At 46.0% G+C, this 27,203-nt stretch overlaps 1 protein-coding gene across 1 annotated transcript in view; it reads left to right on the top strand.

Moving 5' to 3' along the window:
* The window catches only part of arhgef19 (Rho guanine nucleotide exchange factor (GEF) 19), an 82,778-nt gene that overhangs the window by 30,966 nt on the left and 24,609 nt on the right, over positions 1 to 27,203 (top strand). The window contains exons 2-6 of the mRNA XM_085967021.1: positions 13,595 to 14,254; positions 23,106 to 23,546; positions 24,196 to 24,328; positions 24,790 to 24,863; positions 26,519 to 26,766. Of these exons, the coding sequence (XP_085823147.1) occupies positions 13,595 to 14,254; positions 23,106 to 23,546; positions 24,196 to 24,328; positions 24,790 to 24,863; positions 26,519 to 26,766 (1,556 nt within the window). The remainder of the gene's footprint in view (positions 1 to 13,594; positions 14,255 to 23,105; positions 23,547 to 24,195; positions 24,329 to 24,789; positions 24,864 to 26,518; positions 26,767 to 27,203) is intronic.

Raw genomic sequence — 27,203 nt, 5'->3', positions numbered from 1 at the left:
AGAAATATCTCAAACCATTTCATACAGTGAATGGTTTTGAATGTCAAGGCTGTTGTTAGATAGGGCACGCCGTAGCCATTTTGTACATAACTAGATACAACATTGAGCAATGAGCTGAATGACCAGTTAGTCTGTCTTTTGTCTTGTTGGTTGGGGGAGGAATGTTGGCCAGGAGAACACACTATGGCGAAACAGCACATTACAATAGCATTTTAAAAACGTGGATCATGTGCACCCTCAACCTCTTGTTCTCCAAAGAAAGCAACTAAGAGTTATGAGGTGCAATTTTCTTCTGTACTAAACTAAAGCAGCACAACCAAAGCTTGCTGCTCCCATCCAGTCCTGGGGGCGCCTACATTTCCAGCTTTGGGCCTAGCATAGGGTTAGCAGCTGTGGTTGGATGTATTCTTGGAGGTTTCATCACATGACCTTCTACCTCCAACCGCCCCGCCCAGTAAAACAGTAAAGATCCTTTCATGGTCATCAGTTACCTGTTCTCCCGAATAGGAATTCTGCGAGGAATCATCTCATAATTTCCCATTCAAAGGTTGTGCTCCCAAGAACTTGCTGAGAGGTACTGTAAGAATTTTAGACTGTGTTTGTTTTGTTTCAAAGAGTTATGTTTAGTATAAGTTTGATTTTTGTTGTACTACATTAGTATCTCGTTAATCTTTCTCCTTTTGTCTATAAGTTCATCTGTACAAATTACCTGGATGAGATGTTTGAACAGTCTGTCCACTGAGGCAGCCCACATATTGTCTAGTCAGCGATTTACTGTGATTTGGAGTTAAATATTAGATCTGGACTATGATAACCCACACATGGCAGAAAATAAAAGTACAGATCTTGCTTCATAAGAGACTCGTCCATTTATTAAACTTTCATATAGGCAGCAACATCAGAATAGTGTTGGGGAAAAAGCCTAAATTGTATTGTCCTCAGTAGATGAGTGGCCTTGTTGAATGACCAGGACACTTTCAATGAATGTTCAATAGTCGCAGTCAAATCTTCTTCATCTTCAATAGTGGGCATCCCTTGATTATATACATGCTTCATACTATCAACCCAGTGACTGTCATGGTTAGATATTCTGTCCCCCAAATTCAGGGAGCCTTGATTTAACTATATATAAACCTTGGACTTGTTCAGTGTAAGTTGATGCCATTCACTCAAAGGAGTGTGAATCTTTGGAATTCTCTACCCCAGAGGGCAGTGGAGGCTCAGTCGTTGAGTATATTCAAGACAGAGGTCGATAGATTTTTGAATATTAAGGGTATCAAGGGATATGGGGATAGTGCGGGAAGGTGGATTTGAGGTAGAAGATCAGCTATGATCATATTGAATGGTGGAGCAGGCTTCGAAGGGCCAAATGGCCTCCTCCTGCTCCTATTTCTTATGTTCTTATGTACTATGTCGCTGCCTCTGTGACAACAATAAAGGCAGCACCTCCTAAATCTGTTCCTAAATCTTGTCCTAAGTTAAGTTGGTTATAACAATCCAGGTGCAGAGCTGTAGTCTGATGACTGTGACATGCAATTTTAACTTAACATTGTGTTTATGTGCTAGTCCTACACTGAGCTTTCAAAATAGATCCAACCGTAGTTTGCAGTTTCAGAAATCAACACTCTAGATTTCACTATTAATTCATTGTTGAGGTGAGTTTGAGGTAGTTTAATTGAAGTTTTCAGGATTACCAAGGGAGCTGGACAAAATTGATCTCCTCTATGGTGAGGGATTCAAGTACCGGATATAGAAGTTAAAATGAGGAAGTTAGGGATAAGATGATAAGTCAGAGGTGAAACTTTTTCACTTAAATGGGAATAGCATGAGGAATAACACCTGGGCAGGGCTTTCAGATGTCGTGGGAAAGGTTGCAAGGACCACAGGAGTCAGATAGATAAGGCCTCGATGCTTCATTGCAATTGGAGGTAATGGGCTTGAGAACATGCTGCGAAACTGATTGAAACTCACCTAAACCTACAAACATCATGCCCTACTTTAGCACCGGGCTGCTTTACAGTTTGAGTGAATGAGACAATAATACTTTCAGATCCTGATAATGTTGTTTTATGTTTGCTTTCCACTTAATGGGCAGGATTTTCATTGTGCCGTGGAGGCAGGATTGGAGGTGTGTGGGGTGTTAAAATCTCGAAATCGGAGGGCACTAACCCATCCCGCCCCCAACCTGCCTCCATGCCAGTTTCAAAGGAGGCGGATACCCGACCTGTGCTGGGAGCCGCCTCCCCGAGGCGGGAAGGGGATTAGTGCCAATTAACTGCCTGTTAACAGGTAGTTAATAGGCAGTTTTTAGCCTAATCCCTATTTTTATTGCTGAAGTGTGGGATTACCGACGGCTCCAAACCACGCCAAGTTAGTGAGGCGGACTGTCGGGCTGAAGGGCTTGGAGGGTTCGAGATGTCCAGTGTTCAGGTGAGTGATGGGTGCATGAGTTCAGAGGTAAGTGTGTTTGGTGTGTGTAAAGTGTTTAAAGAAGTTTTACTTACATTTACTTACCTTTACAGCCTTCCTTCCTTCAGGTCTCGGGAGTCCCTCATCTCGCCGGCACAGAAAGCAGAATGGCTGCAAGCTGTCAAAAGTTTCAGCATTCAGCTTTCTGTTCTAGAGAGATCTCTAAATCAGCCTGAGAGGAAGGAATTAACTTGGAGTACAGATTGTCAGTGTTTGACAGCTTCAAACAGCTGTCAAATGCTGATATTTCATCTGTCAAAAGCTTTTGACAGATGAAATGTCAATCTGTGATGTCACTTGTTACCGGGTGGCCCTTAATTGGCCTGCTGAGCCCGCTGGGCGGGCTCAACAAGGTCAATCAAGTGAAAATCGCGTGGGTTGGCCACAACTCGATGGAGGCGGGACTACAACCTCGAAAGTTGTAGTCCCGCTTCCTACACGCCTCCTCAATCAAAATCCAGCCCAATGTGTTTCTAGAGAGAAAAGGGATAGAGGAGATGGGTAGTGGGGTTGAGGAATATGGTGACAGGGTGGAGCTATGAGAAAGGGACAGGATTATTGGACATAATGGCCTGTTCCTGTTCCCAAATATTTTACTGTTTTTAAATTCTAGGGCCCCACACCCTATTGAACGCAACCAAGTGCTGCCTCCACACAGTGAAAGCATTTTATGTTGGTAATGTGTGCTGCTGCTACAGATACCTAGTCCTAGTTTCGTCATGAACACCTGCCAGAGTCGTAGAAACAAAAGTGTTCTTATCTACTGGCCCTCTAACAAGGACAGATAACGCACTGGTGAATGTAAAAAGCACCGCTCTACTGATGTCCCAGCATTAGTATATAATGTTTCACAATCTATTCCTTTTCCTGCTTTTTTTCAGTTCTGACGAAAGGTCATTGACCTGAAAAGTTGACTCTGTTTCTCTCTCCATGGATGCTGCCCTGGCCTGCTGAGTTTTTCCAGCGTTTTCTGTTGTTATTTCGGATTTCCAGCATCTGCAATATTTTGCTATTGTATTAGTATATAGGCACTGGTTTGTGTTTTTGCTGTTTCTAATGCTTTTGTTTAGTGCAGCCTGTGGACTGGTTATTGTCCCCAAATCCTGAAAATCTAGCCTTAAATCCATCCTGACATCAATAGTGGGGAAAATGCTCGAATCTATTATTAGGGACGTGGTAACAGGACACTTAGAAAATCATAATATGATTGGGCAGAGTCAACACGGATTTATGAAAGAGAAATCGTGTTTGACAAATCTGTTTTTTGAGGTTGTAACTAGCAAGGGGTAGCTATTTGAATTTTCAGAAAGAATTCAATAAAGTGCCACACAAGATGTTATTACACAAAATTTGAGCTTATGGGATTGGGGGTAATATATTAGCATAGATTGAGGATTGGTTAACGGACAGAAAAGCGAGAGTAGGAATAAATAGGTCATTTTCAGGTTGGCGAACTGTGTGGAGTGCCGCAAGGACCAGTGCTTGGGCCTCAGCTATTTGCAATCCATATCAATGACTTAGATAAGGGAACCGAGTGTAATGTATCCAAGTTTGCTGATGATACAAAGTTGACGGGAAAGTAACTTCAAAGGGATATAGACAGATTAAGTGAGTGGGCAAGAACATGGCAAATGGAATATAATGTGGAGAGATGTGAAGTTATCCACTTTGGTAGGAAAAATAGAAAAGCAGAACATTTTTAAAGGATGAGACACTATGAAATGTTGGTGTTCAGAGGGACCTGGGTGTCCTTGTACACGAATCACAGAAAGTTAACATGCAGGTACAGCAAGCAATTGAAAAGCAAATGTTGGCCTTTATTACAAAGGAATTGGAGTATAAAAGTAAAGAAGTCTTACTACAATTATATAGGGTCTTGGTGAGACCGCACCTGGAGTACTGTGTACAGATTTGGCCTCCTTACCTAAGGAAGGATATACTTGCCTTAGAGGGAGTGCAACAATCCTGGGATTGTCCTATGAGGAAAGATTTAGTAGACTAGGCCTATATTCGCTAGAGTTTAGAAGAATGAGAGGTGATCTCATTGAAACATACAAAATTCTTACAGGGCTTGACAGGGTAGATGCTTGGAGGATATTTCCCCTGGCTGGGGAGTCTAAAACTAGGGGTCACAGAATAAGGGGTCGGCCATTTAGGACTGAGATGAGGAGAAATTTCTTCACTCAGAGGGTGAATCTTTGGAATTCTCTCCCAGAGGGCTGTGGAGGCTCAGTTGTTGAGTATATTCAAGACAGAGAGCGATAGATTTTTGGTTACTAAGGGAACCAAGGGATAGTGCAGGAAGGTGGAGTTGAAGTACAAGATCAGCCATGATCCTATTGAATGGCGGAGCAGGCTCGAAGCACCGAATGGCCGACTCCTGCTCCTATTTCTTATGTTCTTAAACCTTGGCAATCCGGTCGACAAAGCCCAGAAAATTCCGTTTGTATCTGTGCGTACATTTCTTACTCGCTGGCTTGGCCTGCTTGAATTTCGTGAGTCTGGAAGTTTGGAAAGGGCTTTTCTTGGACCTGCTGCCTCATTGAGGATTAAATCCAAAATCAGAATACCTTGGTCAGTTATTATCAACGGTTTAAGATACATGCAAATTAATGGGAACATGCATGTAAATTTTATATATGGCTTGTGAGTCGCTATGATACACACCTAAGCAACTCATGAAAACAGAAATCTTGGGACACTGCTGGTTTAATGGGTTGTGCAGGGTATAGTTTGAATTTAGTATGACGTACACGGGTCACACTGATCTTACACATTTGTGAATAATAGTTGAACCTTTCTTTTCGTGATCTGTGGTTCAATCTTGAAAATAATAATAGAGGAAGGGTCGCTGTGAACCCCGGGGGATGGATCGACAGATCACCGAGGTCGTGGGGCGATAGATCACTACAACTGAGGGGCGGTGGATCGCTGTGTGTGTTGCGGCCCAATGAATTGTCGAGGCCGTTATGTGCAGGGACATCCTCTGTACGTGTTTCTAGTGAAATCCTAAACATAAGCATGAAAAATCTACCAGAGAAAATCTTCGGTCAAAGCATTCATGATGTCACTCCACACAGCAGCCAATTGCAGGGAGCCCTGACCTCACCACTGTTTGGGTGCAGAGATCGCGTGATTTCCCAGCAAAGGTGCAGATTTTCTTTGCATCTCCCTGCAGCATGGGTGAGACGCCAGATCCTGTGTACCTTATGCTGATCATGTGCTTCAGGCATGTGTGGGCGGGTGGAAGCTAATATCAAAACTAATTTTACACAATTTCCTATCACACTTACAAGAAATGGAGTAGAGGTTACATGCAAATCAGCAAGAGCTGAAATGTGTCCACTTAACTGTCAACCCTACTCTCCAAAAAACAATTCATGTGTGAAGTTCTTTAGGATGTTTAGATGAGATTAGACACGTTCCTTTTCTACCTCTAACACTCTGAGAGCCTCCCCCAGCTCCTTTCCCTGTCAGACAGAGTCGGTCTCACCCCAGGCACTCGTTTTTCTCTTTGGGAGTTTGTGTTTTGCGCGCGGATGGACAGAGCCATGATTTTTCTTCCTAAAACAGCAACGATGCAGCTGAGAGCTGGGCCAAAAGCACAGTAAATAAAGATATATCACAGCGTGAAAAAAGAAAAGGATTCTGTGGATCAATGCCATTTGCCTGGAGAACATCACCACACCCCGTCAAGTCACAGCAAGCTGCTCTGTGACCCGCACCAACAAGCCCGCGCTGAACAGATGCTGCACAGGAACCCACACCGGGGAAGAGTCTCTGGAAAAGAGCAAAAGAAAGACTTGCATTTATATAGCGCCTTTCACGACCACCGGACGTCTCAAAGCGCTTTACAGTCAATGAAGTACTTCTTGAAGTGTAGTCACACTTGTAATGTGGGAAACGCGGCAGCCAATTTGCCCACATGATAATGACCAGATAATCTGATTTTGTTATGTTGGTTGAGGGATCAGTGTTGGCCAGGACACTGGGAATAACTCCCCTGCTCGTCTTCAAAATAGTGCCAGGGGATCTTTTACGTCCACCTGACAGAGCAGACGGGGCCTCGGTTTAACGTCTCATCCAAAAGACGGCACCTCCGTCAGTGCAGCACTCCCTCAGCACTGCACTGGAGTGTCAACCTTCTGACTCAGAAGTGAGTGTGCTACCCACTGAGCCATAGCTGACACTTGTAAAACGAGAAAGCTGCGTATCACACTCTCAGAGAGCCAGCAGCAGCAGACAAACTTTAGGGTAGGAGTCAGACAGATCACAAACCTGTCTGAACTTATAAAGGGACGCTTACTATTCTGAATGAGATGAATTAAAACAGGTTGTGTTTTTTTGGTAGAACTCTGCCTATTTTTTTTAGTTTGATTTTTCCCCAGGTGTGTACGTTCTACATTCCCCACTTCCTCGATTTGCAGCCTATAACCTTTATAAACCAAAGTCTCTCTGCAGATGACCAAGAGGTGACAGGTTTAAGACCGAGATGAGGAGGAATTACCTCACTCAAAGGGTTGTGAATCTTTGGAATTCTCTGCCCCAGAGGACTGTGGATGCTGAGGCTTTGAGTATGTTCAGGGCTGAGATCGATAGATTTTTGGACTCTAGGGGAATCAAGGGATATGGAGATTGGGCGGGAAAGTGGAGTTGAAGTCGATGATCAGCCATGATCTTATTGAATGGTAGAGCAGGCTTGAGGGGCCGTATGGCCGACTCCTCTTATTTCTTATGTTCTTATGTTACAAATTCCTCGAATGTTGGGAATGGTTCTGGGTCCAGCAGCTCGGTGCCAACAGAGTATGAGTTGAACTAAAGCTCTCAAGTGCACGGTGATGGTGAAAAGTGTAATTTTCAGACTCGCCTTTTTAACCTTCCCACTAGTTGGATCCAGCTTCTCCACAGAACCCATTTACATTTGGTCTAAAGGAATACTTAACTTTTTCTCTCCTTCTCCAGTTCTTTCCTCGATTAATCTGAAAGTGCTGACTCCTCGCTGGGGTTCAGGGTCCTTGTTGCCAGGTGGCCTGTAGAACCTCACCCAATTGGCCATTCTTCACGTGTGAACTTAGGCAATGGGTTTTGGCAGGAGATTAGACATTGGGAGGTATCGCCGCCAAGCCTGGTCCTGTCCTTTCCCAACATCCACACACATGCTCTTTCCAGCAGGAATCCCATCATTACGATCAGGAGCATGAATCTTGTCTGATTCGCTCACCCCACACCCCCACCCCCAACCCAGGGGCACAGATGCCAGTTGTAACACTCCTTAGTGTCACTCCAACTGAGGTCAGATAACACAACAACTTGCATTTATATAGCGCCTTTAACGTAGTAAAACATCCCAAGGCTTTACAAGAGCGTTATCAAACAAAATTTGACACTGAGCCACATAAGGAGATATTAGGATAGATGACCAAAAGATTGGTCACAGAGATAAGTTTTAAGGAGCGTCTTAAAGGTGGAGAGGATTAGGTAGGAAATTCCAGAATTTAGGGGCTAGGCAGCTGAAGGCACGGCCACCAATGGTGGAGAGATTAAAATCGGGGATGTGCATGAGCTCAGAATTGGAGGAGCGCAGAGATCTTGAAAACAGTACTAGCAAAATTAATGGGACTAAAAGTCGATAAATCCCAAGGACCGGATGACCTACATCCTAAGGTTTTGAAAGAGGTGGCTATTGGAATAGTGGACGCATTGGTTGTCACCTTCCAAAATTCTATAGATTCTGGAACGGTTCCTGCAGTTTGGAGGATAGCAAATGTAACCCCGCTATTTAAGAAAGGAGGGAGAGAGAAAACGGGGAACTACAGACCTTTTAGCCTCACATCAGTAGTTGGGAAAATGCTGGAATCTATTATAAAGGATGCAATAACTGGGCACTTGGAAACTAATAGTAAGATTGGGCAGAGTCAACATGGATTTATGAAAGGGAAATCCTGTTTGACAAACCTATTGGAGTTCTCTGAGGATGTAACTAGTGGAGTAGACGGGGGAACCGGTAGATGTGGTGTATCTGGATTTTCAGTGGGCCTTCGATAAGGTCCCACACAAGAGGTTGGTGAACAGGATTAGGGCACATGGAATTGGGGGTAATATACTAGCATAGATTGAGAATTGGTTAACAGACAGAAAACAAAGGGTAGGGATAAACGGGTCTTTTTCAGGATGGCAGGCTGTGACTAGTGGGGTGCCGCAAGGATCGGTGCTTGGGCCCCAGCTATTCACAATCTATATCAATGATTTGGATGAGGGGATTAAATGTAACATTTCCAAATTTGCTGATGATACAAAGCTAGGTGGCAGTGTCAGTGCAAAGAGGATGTGAAGAGGCTTCAAGGGGATCTCGACAGGCTCAGTGACTGGGCAAGAACATGGCAGATGGGATATAATGTGGATAAATGTGAAGCTATCTACTTTGGTAGAAAAAACAGAAAGGCAGAGTATCTCCTAAATGGTGAAAGATTGGGGAATGCAGATGCTCAAAGGGACCTGGGTGTCCTTATACATGAGTCACTGAAAGTGAATGTGCAGATGCAGCAAGCCATTAGGAAGGCAAATAGTATGCTGGCCTTCATTACAAGAGGATTTGAGTACAGGAGTAAAGAAGTTTTACTCCAATTATAAAGGGCCTTGGTGAGACCACACCTGGAGTACTGTGTACAATTTTGGTCTCCTTACCTAAGGAAGGATATACTTGCCATAGAGGGAGTGCAATGAAGGTTCACGAGATTGATTCCTGGGATGGCGGGACTGTCATATGAGAAGAGATTGAGTAAACAAGGCCTGTATTCTCTTTCATTCAGAAGAATGAGAGGGGATCTCATTGAAGCATACAAAATTATTACAGGGCTTGATAGGATGGATGCTGGGAGAATGTTTCCCTTAGCTGGGGAGTCTAGAACCAGGGGCCACAGCCTCAAGATAAAGGGTAGGCCATTCAGGACTGAAATTAGAAGAAATTTCTTCACACAGAGGGTGGTGAATCTTTGGTATTCTCTACTCCAGAGGGCTGTGGAGGCTCAGTCATTGGGTATATTCAAAACAGAAGTCGATAGATTTCTGACTAGTAAGAGCATCAAGGAATATGGCGACAGGGCCGGTGAATGGAGTTGAGGCAGAAGATCAGCCATGATCTCATTGAATGGCAGAGCAGGCTCGAAGGGCCAAATGGCCGACTCCTGCACCTATTTCTTATGTTATCATGTTCTTATGAAGGGTTGTAGGGCTGGAGGAGATTACCGAGATAGGGAGGGGTGAGGCCATGAAGGGATTTGAAAACAAGGATGAGAATTTTAAAATTGAGGTGTTGGTGAACCAGGAGCCAGTGTAGGTCAGTGAACACAGGGGTAATGGGTGAATGGGACTTGGTGTGAGTTAGGATACGGGCAGCAGAGTTTTGGATGAGCTCAAGTTTATGTAGGGTGGAAGATAGGAGGCCGGCCAGGAGAGCATTGGAATAGTCAAGTCTAGAGGTAACAAAGGCATGGATGAGAGTTTCAACAGCAGATGAGCTGAGGCAGGGGCGGAGTCAGGCAATGTTACGGAGGTGGAAGTAGGCGGCCTGAGAATCACACTTGGGCATGAAGAATGGCCAGTTAGGGGAGGTAGCAAAAGCTGCAGAATGCTGTAGAACTATATCCACTATGGATAGAACTCTCAGGACAGGAAGGGAGGGAACTGGGGGAATAGAGACTGAAAAGCAACAGTCAATGTGAAGCATTTTGTTCCATTTTCTTTTCACTGCTATGGGGCAAAAGATTGATTTGATATGACGCATACTTGAACCTTTCTGGCAGACAACTGGTTTAGCCCTTCATTGGCAGATCTGGCTGGAGCACAGAAAGCACTATAGGGTCCTGCTCTCCTCTGCAAAAACTGCTCACTACACCAGGATCATCCTCTAATGCAAAGATATCCCCCGGCTTTTCTTCACTGTTAGCTGGTGTTGTTTACGGTTCCCTCCTCAGGTACTGTCCCCCTCCTCAAAAAAACCCACCCTTAAACCCTCTGTCCTTGCAAACTACCGCCCCATCTCCAACCTAACTTTCCCCTGCAAAGTCCTTGAACGTGTCGTCGCATCTTAAATCTCAACCCATCTTTCCTGCAGCACCAAGTTTAAACCCCTCCAATCAGGTTTCCGCCCCTGCCATATCATTGAAAAGGCACAAATGTCATCCTATGTGACTGTGTGACAGTGGTGAGCTATCCTTCTTCATCCTTCTTCAACTGTTTGCAGCCTTTGACACGGTTGACCGCACCATTCTCCTCCAACGTTTGTCCTCCATTGTCCAGCTGGGTGGGACTCCCCTCGCTGCTTCCATTCCTATCTATCCAGTCGTAGCCAGAAAATCTCCTGAATTGGCTTCCCGCTCCCGCACCACTACCTTTGGAGTCCCTCAAGGTTCTATCATTGGTCCCTTCCTATTTTCATTTATGTCCTGCCCCTCAGTGCCATCATCCAAAAACATGTCAGGTTCCACATGTACGCTGATGACACCCAGCTCTACCTCACCACCACCTCTCTCAACTCCTCCACAGCCTCTGATTTGTTTCGCTGCTTGTCTGAAATCCAGTATTGGATGAACAGAAATTTCCTCCAATTAAATATTGGGAAGACCAAAGCCATTGGGCTGGATTTTGTCAATGGGGATGCGATGGAGGCGGGACTCCCACTTTTTGGGTTGTAGTCCCGCCTCCATCAACTTGTGGCCAACCCACGCTATTTTCCCTTGATTGACCTTGTTAAGCCCGCCCAGCGGGCTCAGCAGGCCAATTAAGGGACACCTGGTTACTGGTGACGTCAGTGATTGACATTTCATCTGTCAAGAGCTTTTGACAGATGAAAAATCAGCGTTTGACAGCTCTGTGAAGCTGTCAAACACTGACAATCTGTCTTCTAACTTGAGTCCTTCTACTCAGACTCAGTTAGAGATCACTCCAGACCAGAAAGCAGAATGCTGCAGATTTTGACATTTCAGCGGCCATTCTGCTTTCTGTGCCGGTGAACTGAGGGACTCCCGAGAACTGAAGGGAGGAAGCCTGCAGGAGAAAGTAAAGTTAAGTAAAACTTATTAAAACACTTTACACTTACCTCTGCACACATGCACCCATCACTCACCTGCACAACGGACATCTCGACCCCTCCAACCCCTTCAGACTGACGGTCCGCCTTGGTAACTTGGCGTGGTTCGGAGCCGTTGGGAAGCCCACTCTTCAGGGCTAAAAATAGGGATTAGGCAAAAAACTGCCTGTTAACAGGTAGTTAATTGGCACTAATCCCCTTCCCGCCTCGGGGAGGTGGCTCCCAGCACAGGTCGGATACCTGCCTCCTGGGACATTGGCATGGAGGCAGGTTGGGTTCGTGCCCCCCGATTCTGCAATTTTCCCACCACTCCCGCCTCCACGGGGCTTGGAAAATCCAGCCCATTGTCTTTTGTCCCCACCACAAACTGTTCCCCAGCCACCGACTCCATCCCATCCCTGGCCACTATCTGAGGCTGAACCAGACTTCTTCGCAACCATGGCGTTGTTTTTGACCCTGAGCTGAGCTTCCGACCCCATATCCTCTCTGTTGCAAAAAACGCCTACTTCTGCCTCCATAACATAGCCCAACTCAAGCATAGACTCATGAAGTCCTCATCCATAGACTCGACTATTCCAATGCAATGTTCCCCGTAATTTTTTCCTGGACCTTTAATGGGCTGCGCGGCCCATTCAAAAGTCCGCGCGTGCACGATTTTATCAATTTGAAAGCCGGCTTGCTGGCTCGCCGGCTGCACAGGACCTCTGGAGCCGCAGAAGGAAACACTGTTCCAACACTCTCCTGGCTGGTCACCGACCTTGCACCCTTCATAAACTTCAGCTCATCCAGAAATCAGCTGCCCCTATCCTAACTCGCACCAAGTCCCGATCATCCATCTCCCCTGTGCTCGCTGTCCTACATTGGTACCCTGTCCGGCCATGCTTTGATTTTAAAATTCTCATCCTTCTTTTCAAATCCCTCCATGACCTCGCTCCTCCCTACCTCCGTAACCTCCTCCAGCCCTACAACCCTCCCAGATCCCTGCGCTCCTCTTATTCTGCTCTCTTGGGTATCCTCGATTTTCTTTAACATTGGTGGCCGTGCCTTCAGCTGCCTAGACCCTAAGCTTTGGAATTCCCTCCATAATCCCCTCTGTCTCTCTACCTCTCTCCTCCTTTAAGACGCTCCTTAAAACCTACCTCTGTGACCAAGTCACCTATCCTAATATCGCCTTATGTGGCTTGGTGTCAAATTTTGTTTGATAACGCTCCTGTGTAACGCCTGGGGACATTTTACTACGTTAAAGGCGCTCTATAAATGCAAGCTGCTATTACTGCGATTGGGTGGAGGCGAGCAGAGACTGTTTTTCTTGAAGCAGACATGGTTTAATTTAATCTCACTGGGAGAACGATTTATTTTCCTACTGGCCCTGGAGATTTGTATATTGTAGCTGACGTGGGAGTTGCTGATTTATTTACTGTAGAAAGAAATGTTCCTTTGGCTTTAAGCAGCTAAAGGGATAAAATTGTTCTGCATTCCTTCAGCACATGCACGGCCCATTTCTACAATACTGCTTTCTACAACAACCAGCACACTGGCACCAGTGACACCTGACTGGAGGTTTGTCCCATTCTGCTGATTACAGTTGTCACGTTAACTGGTTTAATTCTTGTTTTTCTCCTCTTCTCCTGGAGGTGCTAGAGCATGGTTCCATTGATGCCATGTTGCCATTGTGTCCTTGTCCAAGTGGTCATTCTTGATGGATGAACCCTAGGCAGCGAGTCCAGCAGGCTATTCGACTGCGCTGTGTCCTCACCTAACGTCCACACATACGCACTTTCCAACAGGGTCCCTGGTCAGTAATCAGGAGGGAGATCCCTGTCTCTGTTTACCCATCCCTAACCCCAAGGTGCTGAGATCAGTTGTAATGCCCCAACTGAGGTACTGGGGCAGTTTAATGAGTGTTGTGATCATAATAATACTAGACAGCTTCAGTGCCTTTTTCTCTCTCTCTCAGCTCTCACACTGTTGTTGGTTGGTGTTCTGTACCTGACTTTCTGTTGGTTCTGAATAGATTTTCCCCTTGATGTCCCGCAGAGATGCATATTTCCAATGGCGAGGAGATGGAACCCCTCAAGGACAGCCTGAAGGACAGCCACTGCTTGAAAAACCACATTGCCATTTGCAAAGAGGAGAGCGTCTCCTTTAATGTATTGCCAGACTTTATGCTGAATGTTAAGAGGAGGATCAGCACTTCCCTCAGTCCTGATGGGGCAGAGACGTCAAACGGTGAGGGAGGGAAACCAAAGGCTGAGCAGGAGGACCCAGCCGCACAGAGGAACTCAGGTGGCAGTCTTTGCAGGCAGCAAAGTTTGAGACCCAAAGCGGACCTTAAGAGGCAGCTTGCCTTGCCGCTCAGTGACTGCAACGCCGAAAGGGACACTCAGCTCCGGTTCAAAGCTTCGCAGTTGGAACCCACTGCGGTGCGAGGCTCGGCGGAGAGCTTGTCGCCACATGATGCCGATGAGGACAGTGGACCTGCCAGAGGGACTGCGGGGATCTGCCCCCCGACGGGCCGGCAGGTGGTGGGGAAGGCAGATAGTTGGCCGCACCAGAGCCTGGCCACCGAGAGCAACTTCACAACTGCTTCAAAGAGTGACTTTTCCCTCAACACGCTGCTGGCGGAGTCTGAGAGGGGCGAGTCGAGCGGCCTGCAGAGGCGTGCCTCGCAAGGCTCGGACCAGGAGAAAACAGCAAGTAAATGTCATTATTTGCTCTGTCCTGTTATTCCAGCTATCGAATTAAAGAAGGTCATGTGAACGGTTACAAAGAGGGTGAAGGCACTTTTTGATTCACCCGGCCTAGAAATTCATCTGGGGTGGTGGCGCTAAATGGGCGCTATCGCGTCGGCTGCCCGCTCTACGCAGCGCCCGATACTCGGTTCCATTGACTGTGACCGATCCGATAGCGCCGTTTTGTGCCACCGCTACAGATGGATTTCTAGGCCTCAGTCTCCAGTCACTGGCAAGATTTGATCTTTGACCTGGGGCAGTAAATATATTTTGCTCTGACCTCTGTCTGTAACAAGTTCATAAATGTGGAACATAAAATACTTAGTGGAGGAAATCTTCACTAACGCAATGTCACTACACAAAACAGCCAAAGCAATTCTCCCCCCACAATGTTACTGCACTTGTTTATTTATTTTCAACCCCCTCCAAGCTGTTTACCTTTATAAACATCTCATAGATTTATAGAAGTTTACGGCACAAAGGAGGCCATTCGGCCCATCGTGTCTGTGCCAGTCAAAAAAGAGCTAGCTAGCCTCATCCCACTTTCTAGCTCTTGGTCCGTAGCCTTGCAGGTTATGACATTTCAAGTGCATCTCCCACTTATTATGTTTTTAAGTTATCCCGAGAGCACCCACTGACCCTCTATTATACCTTGGAATATCTCAAAGCAAACAGTCACTGTGCCTCATTCACTGGGACTAGAACAAGTGGATATTTGGTTTTGTATTCAGTCTCTCCATCCCCCATAATCCCAAGAACAGGAGCACCAAGACAATTCCCCAAGCAGAAAGCTGCTGATCGCAACCATCCCCACCATGGGAGGGGTGCATTGAGTGCCCACTGACATACATCCACTGTTGGAAAAGGTTTGGTAAACAGGGATCTCCAACCCTGCCTTCCCTGAAGAGAAGCTGCAATACCAAAGCAATACTCCAACTAACAGCGGGAGCACTGCGTGTTCCTTATTCAGCTGTTCCTGCCTGTCTGTGCGTATCGTGTGGGAGCGCTCTGCTGCTCCAGGCCTTTCATTCCTGTTCCTCAATCTGGAGCCCAGTTGAAAGAATTCTGGAGCTCAGTGCTGTTAAACCATGGAGCAGGGTGCTGCACCCTGTTACATAAGAACATAAGAAATAGGAGCAGGAGTAGGTCATTCGGCCCCTTGAGTCCGCTCCGCCATTCAATAAGATCATGGTTGATCTGATCTTGGCCTCAACTCCACTTCCCTGCCCGCTCCCCATAACCCTTGACTCCCTTTTCATTCAAAAATCTGTCTATCTCCACCTTAAATATATTCAATGACCCAGCCTCCACAGCTCTCTGGGGAAGAGAATTCCAAAGATTCACGACCCACTGAGAGAAGAAATTCCTCCTCATTTCCGTTCTAAATGGGCGACCCCTTATTCTGAAACTATGCCCCCTAGTTCTAGATTCCCCCACCAGGGGAAACATCCTTCTTGCATCTACCCTGTCAAGCCCCCTCAGAATCTTATACATTTCAATAAAATCACCTCTCATTCTTCTAAACTCCAATGAGTATAGGCCCAACCTGCTCAACCTTTCCTCATAAGACAACCCCTTCATCCCAGGAATCAACCATGTGAACCTTCTCTGAACTGCCTCCAATGCAAGTATATCCTTCCTTAATTAAGGAGACCAAAACTGTTCGCAGTACTTCAGGTGTGGTCTCACCAATGCCCTGTACAGTTGTAGCAAGACTTCCTTACTTTTATACTCCATCCCCCTTTGCAATAAAGGCCAACATTCCATTTGCCTTCCTAATTACTTGCTGTACCTGCATGCTAACTTTTTGTATTTCATGTACAAGGACCCCCTGATCCCTCTGTACCGCAGCATTTTGTAATCTCTCTCCATTTAAATAATAATTTGCTATTTTATTTTTCCTACCAAAGTGGATAACCTCACATTTTCCCACATTATACTCCAACTGCCAAATTTTTGCCCAGTCACTTAACCTATCTATATCCCTTTGCTTTCCCACCTATCTTTGTATCGTCAGCAAATTTGGCTACATTACATTCGGTCCCTTCATCCAAGTCATTAATATAGATTGTAAACAGCTGAGGCCCCAGCACTGATCCCTGTGGCACCCCACTAGTTACAGTTTGCCAACCCAAAAATGACCCATTTATCCCGACCTTCTGTTTCTGTTAGTTAGCCAATCCTCTATCCATGCTAATATATTACCCCCAACCCCGTGAGCTCTTATCTTGTGCAGTAACCTTTTATGTGGCATCTTATCGATGCCTTCTGGAAATCCAAATACACAACATCTACTGGTTCCCCTTTATCCACCCTGCTCATTGCATCCTCAAAGAACTCTAGCAAATTTGTCAAACATGATTTCCCTTTCATAAAACCATGCTGACTCTGCTTGATTGTATTATGATTTTCTAAATGTCCTGCTACTACTTCCTTAATAATGGACTCCAGCATTTTCCCAATGACAAATGTTAGGCTAACTGGCCTATAGTTTCCTGCTTTCTGTCTCCCTCCTTTCTTGAATAGAGGTGTTACATTTGCAGTTTTCCAATCCGCTGGGACCTCTCCAGAATCCAGGGAATTTTGGTAGATTACAACCAATGCATCCACTATCTCTGCAGTCACTTCTTTTAAGACCCTAGGATGCAGGCCATCAGGTCCAGGGGACTTGTCCACCTTTAGTCCCATTATTTTACATAGTACTTCTTCTCTAGTGATAGTGATTGTTTTAAGTTACCCCCTTCCTATAGCCCCTTGATTATCAATTATTATTGGGATGCTTTTAGTGTCTTCTACCGTGAAGACTGATACAAAATATCTGTTCAAAGTCTCTGCCATTTCCCTGTTTCCCATTATTAATTCCCCAGTCTCATCCTCTAAGGGACCAACGTTTACTTTAGTTACTCTCTTCCTTTTTATATACCTGTAGAAGCTCTTACTGTCTGTTTTTATATTTCTTGCTAGTTTACTCTCATAATCTATCTTCTCACTCTATATTATTTTTTTAGTCGTCCTTTGCGGGTTTCTAAAAATTTCCCAATCCTCTGGCCAACCACTAATCTTCGCATCATAGTATGCCTTTGTTTTCAATTTGATACCATCCTTAACTTCCTTAGTTAACCACGGATGGTTCATTCTTCTCTTAGGGTCTTTCTTTCTCACTGGAATATCTCTTTAAATGTCTGCCACTGCTTATCTACCGTCTTACCCTTTAATCTATTTTCCCAGTCCACTTTAGCCAACTCTGTCTTCATACCTTTATAATTGCCTTTATTTAAGTTCATTAAACTGTTAGGACTTTTAAGAACTACAGGGCTTCTCCCGATGGCTGTGTGAGTTTATCCAGTGACTTACTGTTAATTGATCTCGGGGAGATGGTTGGGCCACTACAGTTGGCTTCAGGACCTCTTCATTAGGAGCCAGGGAGCTGCTCCTGATCACTCTGATGGAAAGTGTGTTACGTGTGTGGGTATCGGGTGAGGACGGGATTGGATTTATCTGTGATACCCCCAACACTCATTGTCAAGGCTCACATATGAAAAATGTCCACTTGGGCAAGGTACCAGCAGACACCTGCCATCTGTGAAGAACTAAGTACAGAGTGAGAACAGGCTAATCAAACCCACTCCTCTCATAGGCCATGGACTCTATCTGAACTATTTAATCTCCTCCCACAAACATATCATAGACTCTAATTACATACGAACATACGAATTAGGAGCAGGAGTAGGCCACTCGGGCCCTTCGAGCCTGCTCCGCCATTCAATAAGATCATGACTGATCTGATTACTCCACATTGCTGCCTACCCCCGATAACCTTTCACCCAACTTGCTTATCAAGAATCTATTTACCTCTGCCATAAAAATATTCAAAGACTCTGCTTCCACCGCCCTCTGAGGAAGAGTTCCAAAGACTCACGACACTCTGAGAGAAAAAATTTCTCCTCATCTCTGTCTTAAATGGGCGACCCCTTATTTTTAAACAGTGACCCCTAGTTCTAGATTCTCCCACAAGAGGAAACATCCTCTCCACATCCACCCTGTCCAGACCCCTCAGGATCTTATGTTTCAATCAAGTCACCTCTTACTCTTCTAAACTCCAGCGGATATAAGCCTAGCCTGTCCAACCTTTCCTCATAAGAAAACCCGCCAATTCCAGGTATTAGTCTAGTAAACCTTCTCTGAACTGCTTCCAAAGCATTTACATCCTTCCTTAAATAAGGAGACCAATACTGTACACAGTACTCCAGATGTGGTCTCACCAATGCCCTGTATAACTGAAGCATAACCTCCCTACTGTTGTTGGTATCTGCGTAACGAGGATCACAACAGTCTCCGCCCCGTGCTGCTACAATGGTACAATGTTTATACTGGCAAGTAGATTTAAAACCATCGACTGGAATAAAGCCATGTGCACCTGCTCCTGCTCTAGTGAATTATCTTGTATAACGTGATCAGGAGAGAGAGATTGAGTGTGTACGCATGTGTACTTGAGTGTGTGCATGTGTGAACGAATGCATGTGTGTACATGGGTGACCGTATGCAGACATGATTATATGTATGTGAGTATATGTGTGCCCAGGTGTTTGCGTGTACCACTATGTCTCTGAAAGTGACTGTGCGCACACATGTATGAATGCACCCATGTATGAATGCACCAGCGTATGCAAGCAGGGATACATGTACGCGCATGCAAGTGTATGTATGCAATATATATGTTTCCACAGGTGTATGTGTGCCTGAGTGTATATGTGTGCAAGTGCATTATGCATGATTGTGCGTTTACCAGTGTGTATGTACACAAGTGTATGACTCCACCAGTGTTCTGTCTGTGCGAATGTGTGCACCAGTGAATGTGTGCACCAGTGTGCAGTGCAAGTTTGTATCTGCACACATGTACATGTCCATAAGTACATGATTCTGTGAGTGTATAAAAGAAAAGAAAGACTTGTAGGAATGAGAGTTCCTATCCAAAAAACGAAGTCCAACGCAGTGAAAAGAATTAATCAAACTTTAATGAACTCAATACTTTAACTTTTAACTTACAGGAACAGAGGTCAGCAAGTCTGTGTCTCCTCACAGCCTTTCTCAGCAAGCTCTTTTCCAACTGCCAACTGACGTCATGACGTCATCACGTTTTCCGTGCAACTGGGGGGTCACGTGATCGGCGCCATGACGTCATCACGTGAAAATACCAGAAGCTGCACACAGCTTAAAGGCGCAGTTCACAACTGCACCACTGGGTGTCTAAAGGAATTATTACAGTTTATTCAATGTCTCTTGATGGCTCTGCCACAGACTTACATTTCTATAGCGCCTTTCACGACCACCGGACATCTCAAAGTGCTTTACAGCCAATGAAGTACTTTTTGAGTGTAGTCACTGTTGTAATGTGTGGGTGTGTGTATGTGCACGAGTGTATGTTTGTGTGAGTGTATGTGTGCACCAGTGTATGTTTGTGTGAGTGTATGTGTGCACCAGTGTATGTGTGCACCAGTGTATGTTTGTGTGAGTGTATGTGTGCACCAGTGCACGTGTGCACCAGTGTATGTGTGCACCAGTGTATGTTTGTGTGAGCGTATGTGTGCACCAGTGTATGTTTGTGTGAGTGTATGTGTGCACCAGTGTATGTGTGCACCAGTGTATGTTTGTGTGAGTGTATGTGTGCACCAGTGCACGTGTGCTTCAGTGTATGTGCAAACCAGCATATGTTTGCACAACTTGCATCAGTGTGTTGAGCACTAGTGTATGTGTATGCCAGTGTGTAGTGCAAAGTTTGTATGTGAGTAACTCTGTGTGTGCATGACTGCGTGCACAAAATTATTTGTGCATGAGTGAAGGTATGTGTGTGCACATACGTGTGTGCAAGTTTATATGTGGAAGTGTGAAAAAGTGATAGTGACTGAGAATGTGTGAGTGTGTATATGTGAGTGGAAATGAGGTTTTGACTGAGTGCACAAGGGGGTGAGTGTATGTGTGAGAAATAGTGTGAGGGTGCATTAGTGTGCAAAGCTTGAGGGTGTGATTGTTGCTGTGTGAATAAGGCCTGAGGTTGTGACTTTATGTGCAAGAGTGCGAGTGTGTGTATACGAGGAGGCGTGGGTGTGAGTTATGAGGTGCGTGTGTGTATCTCTATTTTTGGTGATATTCAGCAGCTACTATTTTTGGCCCTTTATGCTGTTCCACCAGACGCCAGACATGACCTGCTGACTGTTGCTGTAGGAACAGAACAATTTTTGGAGGAACCCGCCTGTATTTATTTACATTTTGAACATTTTATAAGATAACAGATTATTTGGCAACCTGACTGTTGCCATAGTAACAGGACATTGCCCACCTATGCTTTCTTCACATTACTCTGAGACCTTGCTATGCATGATGGGATTGACCTCTCGTACTTGTTAAACCATCCAGCTCCCCTCACTCAGAGGTCAGATGGCTATCTGTGAGCCAGAGACGGGTTTCCATCAAGGGTGAACCTGACAATAAGAACATAAGAAATAAGGGCAGTAGCAGGTCATTCGGCTCATCGAGCCTGCTCCGCCATTCAGTAAGATCATGGCTGATCTCCTACCTCGTCTCCACTTTCCTGCACTATCCCCATATCCCTTGATTCCCTTAGCGATCGAATATACTCAACGACTGAGCCTCCACAGCCCTCTGGGGTAGAGAATGCCAAAGATTCACCACCCTCTGAGTGAAGAAGTTTGTCAATGAGTGATGTGAACTTATGTTAAGAAACTTTAATACAGGCCAGCTCCCCCATGCCTCTAGAAAAGCAAGGTAATGTTATTAGGAGACAGAGTTATCCCAGCTTCCATATAGCAAGTGAAAGCACCTGAATAAAGTAGAACTATTCAATAGAACTATTGGGCTGGCAGGTTTTCTCTCCTCCTGTGTAAAAGTGCCCGGCCTTCACTTGGTGACTGCCCGGCCTTCACTTGGTGACTGCACACTTAAGTCAGGAACACACTGTGTCAGTGAGCTACAGACACTGACCTCTGTCCTGTTATTCCTGTGATCCTTGAGCAGCACAATGATTGGGATTGTGGCCCCCATCAAAAGGTTAGTGAGACACTGGGACACCTAACCTCAGGCTGGATTGGTACGGGCTCGTCTACATTTTCCTATCGATTGTAATCACAACAAAATGATCCATGCAGACTGGAGAGTGAATTCCTCAGATGCTGCACCCCTTGGACAGTGCATCCCTCAGATCGTGCACCTCTTGGACAGTGCATCCCTCAGATGGTGCACCCCATGGACAGTGCATCCCTCAGATGGTGCACCCCTTGAACAGTGCATCCCTCAGATGGTGCACCCCTTGAACAGTGCATCCCTCAGATGGTGCACCTCTTGGACAGTGCAGCCCTCAGATGGTGCACCCCTTGGACAGTGCATCCCTCAGATGGTGCACCCCTTGGACAGTGCATCCCTCAGATGGTGCACCCCTTGGACAGTGCATCCCTCAGATGGTGCACCCCTTGGACAGTGCATCCCTCAGATGGTGCACCCCTTGGACAGTGCATCCCTCAGATGGTGCACCCCTTGGACAGTGCAACCCTCAGATGGTGCACCCCTTGGACAGTGCATCCCTCAGATGGTGCACCCCTTGGACAGTGCATCCCTCAGATGGTGCACCCCTTGGACAGTGCAACCCTCAGATGGTGCACCCCTTGGACAGTGCAACCCTCAGATGGTGCATCCCTTGGACAGTGCATCCCTCAGATGGTGCACCCCTTGGACAGTGCATCCCTCAGATGGTGCACCCCTTGGACACTGCATCCCTCAGGTGGTGCATCCCTTGGACAGTGCATCCCTCAGATGGTGCACCACTTGGACAGTGCATCCCTCAGATGGTGCACCGCTTGGACAGTGCATCCCTCAGATGGTGCACCACTTGGACAGTGCATCCCTCAGATGGTGCACCACTTGGATAGTGCATTCAGTGGTCAATGCAGCAGTCAGCTGGTGCTTCCCTTGGACGGTGCATCACTGCGATGGTGAGGATCAGAGGGGAGGAGAGAAAAATAGAAAATACTTATGTGGTAACATGGTTGGCAGAACATTGACCACATGTAAATTGGCTAAATGTAATGATGTTACTGACTTTTTGTAAACAGGCTGCAGTGGAGTTTTCCCCATCATGAGCTGATCTGAGCTGGGCCCTCTACAAGTCGCACACATTATTGTCGTTTATTTTCCTAAAATAAAGAGTTGTTTAGTGACCCTGGAGTTGAGTTGTAGATGGCTGAACAGACAGCTTTTTAAAAATTGAGAAATCTTCACCGGCTAGGTTGAAACCGTAGAAGGCAAGACAAGGTAAATCCAGAAGTAGTGATTAGGTAAGACCAAGCTTGGGTTACAAAAGCTTGTATTTTGCAGGGGGAAAGGGAGACTAAGAGGTGAGGGTGTCCACAGATTTTGTGGTCTGGGGAAAGGGTGAATGAGTAGGAGACTGTGAGATGTCTCTTGATTTAAACACAGTGAGGATGTAGAGAAGAGGAAGAGTGTGTAGGTGGCAGGCTTAAAGCTGAAGGAACAAGGGAGAAAAGGTCACTGCCCAGAGCAGGGCAGGTAAAATGGTGACAGACATGAAAGGATGTGATGAGAAAGAGAGAGGTTGGAGGCTAAATGTGAGAGACAAGCTTTTCCTTCTACCATGTCCAAGAGTATGAGGTGAAGTAATAGAACCTCCCCAGATGGGGAAGTTATAACACCCCTGGTGACTGGTTTAAAATTCCTCAAGTACATTTGGCATCAGGTTGAAAGTTGCATATTGTGTTTTTGTTGACAAAGTCTTGTTATTTTTCCAGGGAGAAAAATGAGAGTGTACTCTACAGATAGTCCAAGTGATGAGTCCTTCAGCAGTGGGAGCCTGGACTGTGAGTCCATGTTTACAGGGACCCTGTTCGACGATGACTTGAAAGACAATGATTTCCTAAAGAACAGCTTCTCATTGGAGGATGAAATGATACCTTTCGACTCTGCCTCTGTTGAGCTCCCACTGGATTCACTGCCTGGGCTGGAGCCTGATCCAGAGATAAAAAGTGACTTACCTGCCACAGGCAGCTTGAGACAGATGCCAAGCATCGCCAGCTGCATGGAGCAGGAGAAGCGGAGGTTCTCAGCATCAGAACTGATAAACAGACTGCATCTCTCTCAGAAGAAAGTAGCACAAGCTCTGAAACTCAGCAAGTCCCTGTCGGGAAGGTCTAGCTCTAGAGAGAAGTTGACAACCACCTTCTCCCCCGAAGGTAAGGTTTAATTGTGGACCGGGAAGAAGGTCTGCTCCTTTCTGGACTAGAAGATGGGATAGAAAGAAATAACTTGCATTTCTATGGCACCCTATCACTACTCTTAAAACATCCCAAATTCAATGATTAACTTTTTGAAATGCAGTTATGTGGGAAAATGTCAGCCATTTTGCACACAGCAAGGTTCCACAAACTGTAAATGAGATGAATGCGCAACTAATCTTTCTTTTGGTGATATTGAACAGGAATGTTGGCCAAGACGGCTCTGAATAGTGCCATGGGATCTTTAACATCCACCTGAAAGATCAGAACAGACAGATGGGGCTGTCAAGGATAGAAAGAACAGTACCTCTGGCAATGCAGCACTCCCTCACAACTGCACTCAAGTGCTGGCCCAGCCACATCCTCACACATAGGCTGGCCACACTGTCCCTGGAATACCATTCAACCATCCCTTAAACCTAGTGTTGAAGGGCATGGCAGCGTCTGATATTTGCACAGGCATAGTTTGGCACCTACATGATCTGTCTCTGCTTGGTAACCCCTGGGCTTTGTGTGTGTGTGTAATGCCAGCCCTCTCCCTGGGCATGGCAGGGCTTCTTGATATTCTGGGTATCTCATTGTTTCGCTTCTTACATTTTGTTCTCAGGTAGACGGAACGCAAAGCAAAAGAGTAAATCTCTGATCGCAATCAACAGCAATGTGTCTCAAAAGCCACAGGGGGGTGGTCTCATCTTTGACAGTCCTCCACCCAACTCGTGGAAATCAAGCACCCTTCAAAGGTAACACTTTACCCAACGCCCGGGAGTGGTTTATACACCAGCATCTGGGACTGGCACATACACCAACTCCTGGGACTGGGTTATACACTTACACTTGGGACTGGGACATGGAGGTATCACTCTGTGCTAAACACACACATACACGCTCACACAGAATGACTTCCTTACATATAAACAGTACTCTGTCATACATATTCTCACACATTCACATTCACACACACACATACATTCACCACATACACACTCTTGCAGTCACACACACTTGCACTCATGCACGGTCACACATGCAGTAAGTCGCATGCACTCCGACATGAATATCAGCAATGGAAATGTCAATTATACAGATTCACTGGAAGCTCTGTAAAATCCCAAACAGTAAATAAAACAAAGTAACACTGTGTGTATTAGAGAAGGGATAAAGCTAAATGTGACCTGGATCCATTTCTACTTCTGTTGTTCAGGAGAGTGGGATCAGAAGAGGAAATAAGTGCAAAACAACTGAGAGAAAAGCGACACTCCAGGTTTCTACTGAACTGTGAGTAACAATAAATTCACTGCTCCTCCTGCCTCACCTGAAAGCTCTGACTCATGCTGTGTTACGGTTCCATGGGCACCAACAGATGTTCAGTGTCTCACCCTATTGTTTCCTTCCTCTTCAAAAGACGCTGACTCTTGCTGTTATATGGTTCCGCTGGTGCCCCCGCCATCGATTAACTCACCATTCTTCATGTGTAAGCTAAGACAATGAGTGTTGGTAGACTATTCACCATGGAATGGAGAAGAACCAAGCCCAATTGTGTCCTCACCCAGTGTCCACATACACACTTCCCAGCAGCAGCATTCAGCCCTACCGAACTCAGGGGCAATGAGGCCAGTTCTTGTGCTCTACTGTCAACCCGACTGAGATCAGCTAACTCAGCACTGGCCCGCGATCAAACAGGGGACCCATCATAGAATCATGGAATGGTTACAGCACGGAAGAAGGCCATTTGGCCCATCGAGCCCGTGCCAACTCTCAGTTAGTCCCACTCCCCCGCCCTTCCCCCGTAGCCCTGCAATTTTTTTTCCTTCAGATACTTATCCAACTCCCTTTTGAAAGATAAGATTGAGTCTGCCTCCACCACCCTTTCAGGCAGTGCATTCCAGATCTTAACCACGTGCTGCATTTTTTTTTTTCTCATATCGCCTTTGGTTCTTTTGCCAATCACCTCTGGTTCTCGACCCTTCTGCCAATAGGAACAGTTTCCCTCTATCTATTCTGTCCAGACCCTTCATGATTTTGAACACCTCTATCAAACCTCCTCTCAATCTTCTCTGCTCCAAGGAGAACAACCCCAGCTTCTCCAGTCTATCAACATAACTGAAGTCTCTCATTCCTGGAATCATTCTCATAAATCTTTTCTGCACATTCTCTAAGGCCTTCACATCCTTCCTAAAGTGTGGTGCCCAGAATTGGATACAGTACTCCAGTTGGGGCCGAACCAATGTTTTATACAGGTTCATCATTATTTCCACACTTTTGTACTCTATACCTCTATTCATGAAGCCCAGAATCCCGTAAGCCTTTTTAATTGTTTTCTCAACCTGCCCTGCCACCTCGATCAAATTTTTTGATGGGGTAACAGAGAGGGTTGATGAGGGTAATGCGGTTGATGTGGTGTACATGGGTTTCCAAAAGGCGTTCGACAAAGTGCTACATAATAGGCTCGCCAGCAAAGTTGAAGCCCGTGGAATACAAGGGACAGTGGCAGCATGGATACGGAATTGTCTAAGTGACAGGAAACAGAGAGTAGTGGTGAACGGTTGTTTATCGGACTGGAGGAAGGTATACAGTGGTGTTCCCCAGGGGTCAGTACTAAGACCACTGCTTTTCTTGACCCTTCTGGTCTGTACACCTCAGCACGACTGTGGACAGCACGGCTCACTGCTCCATCAGGGGATATTTGCACAATCATTCAGAGATTAACCGCAAAGTGGACAATTGCAAATGACGCGGTGCGAACAAGTCGCGGTATGGTCCAATTCAAAGGACGTTCTAGAGGAGATGATACTGGGCAGGACCAGGCCCTTGGGAGATGCACACTAGCCAGTTGTTCTCCGGTAGAAGTTTGCCTGATTAGCCTTGCTTCCTGGTGCAACCTCCAATGCCCACCCCTAGTATTAACTCCTCTACTGGTTCCGTTTTCACAGCGATCCTGTATCAGGAGTACAGCAACGTGGCGAGTGACCGCGAAATCCAAAGGCAGAAACGGGCGGACACGGTCATCGAGGACGACGACGTCATCCTAGCCAGCAAGTACAGCACGTTACCGCAGAACTCATTCTGGTCACAGCGGTCAGTCCGAGGGAATGCGTTTGCTCTTTGGCAGGACATCCCCGACGTGCGGAGCAGTGGGTTACTGGACAGAATAGGCAGCGAGCAACGGAAGCTGCAGGAAGTGAGTGTGCCCTGCATGCTAAACGTTGCTGGGCTGTTGCAACCTCGCGCAGCGACAGTGCGGATCGCCCCAGTAGTGACGAGGTTGGCAGTGATCACATGGCACAGATAAAAGCCAACCATTCAGGAAAGCTTGAGTCCATTTTTTTTATTACCTTTTCTGTTTCATTTCATATTTCAATTTATTGCCCCTCTATTCCTGTAACTGTGTCACTCCCTGCTTGTGAAATAGCTTAGCCCAAGGCACCTGAACAAGTTGCCAGAAGCTGTGGAGGCCCAGTCCAGAGACACTAGGCTTCATTCTTTCCACAAAATGCATGGCCTCTCCCTGGGACTTTCCAGATTGCATAGCTGAGGTTGAGAATTATTTGTACTGCTGTTGTGGTCACCAACCTGTGAGCTATTGGTACATCCAATCACTGGGAGACTGATGGAGAG

Source organism: Somniosus microcephalus, chromosome 25 (assembly GCF_052327205.1).
Source record: "Somniosus microcephalus isolate GS21.2 chromosome 25, FLI_Smic_1.0, whole genome shotgun sequence".
Lineage (NCBI taxonomy): Eukaryota > Metazoa > Chordata > Chondrichthyes > Squaliformes > Somniosidae > Somniosus > Somniosus microcephalus.
This window is presented reverse-complemented; position numbering and strand designations above follow the sequence as displayed.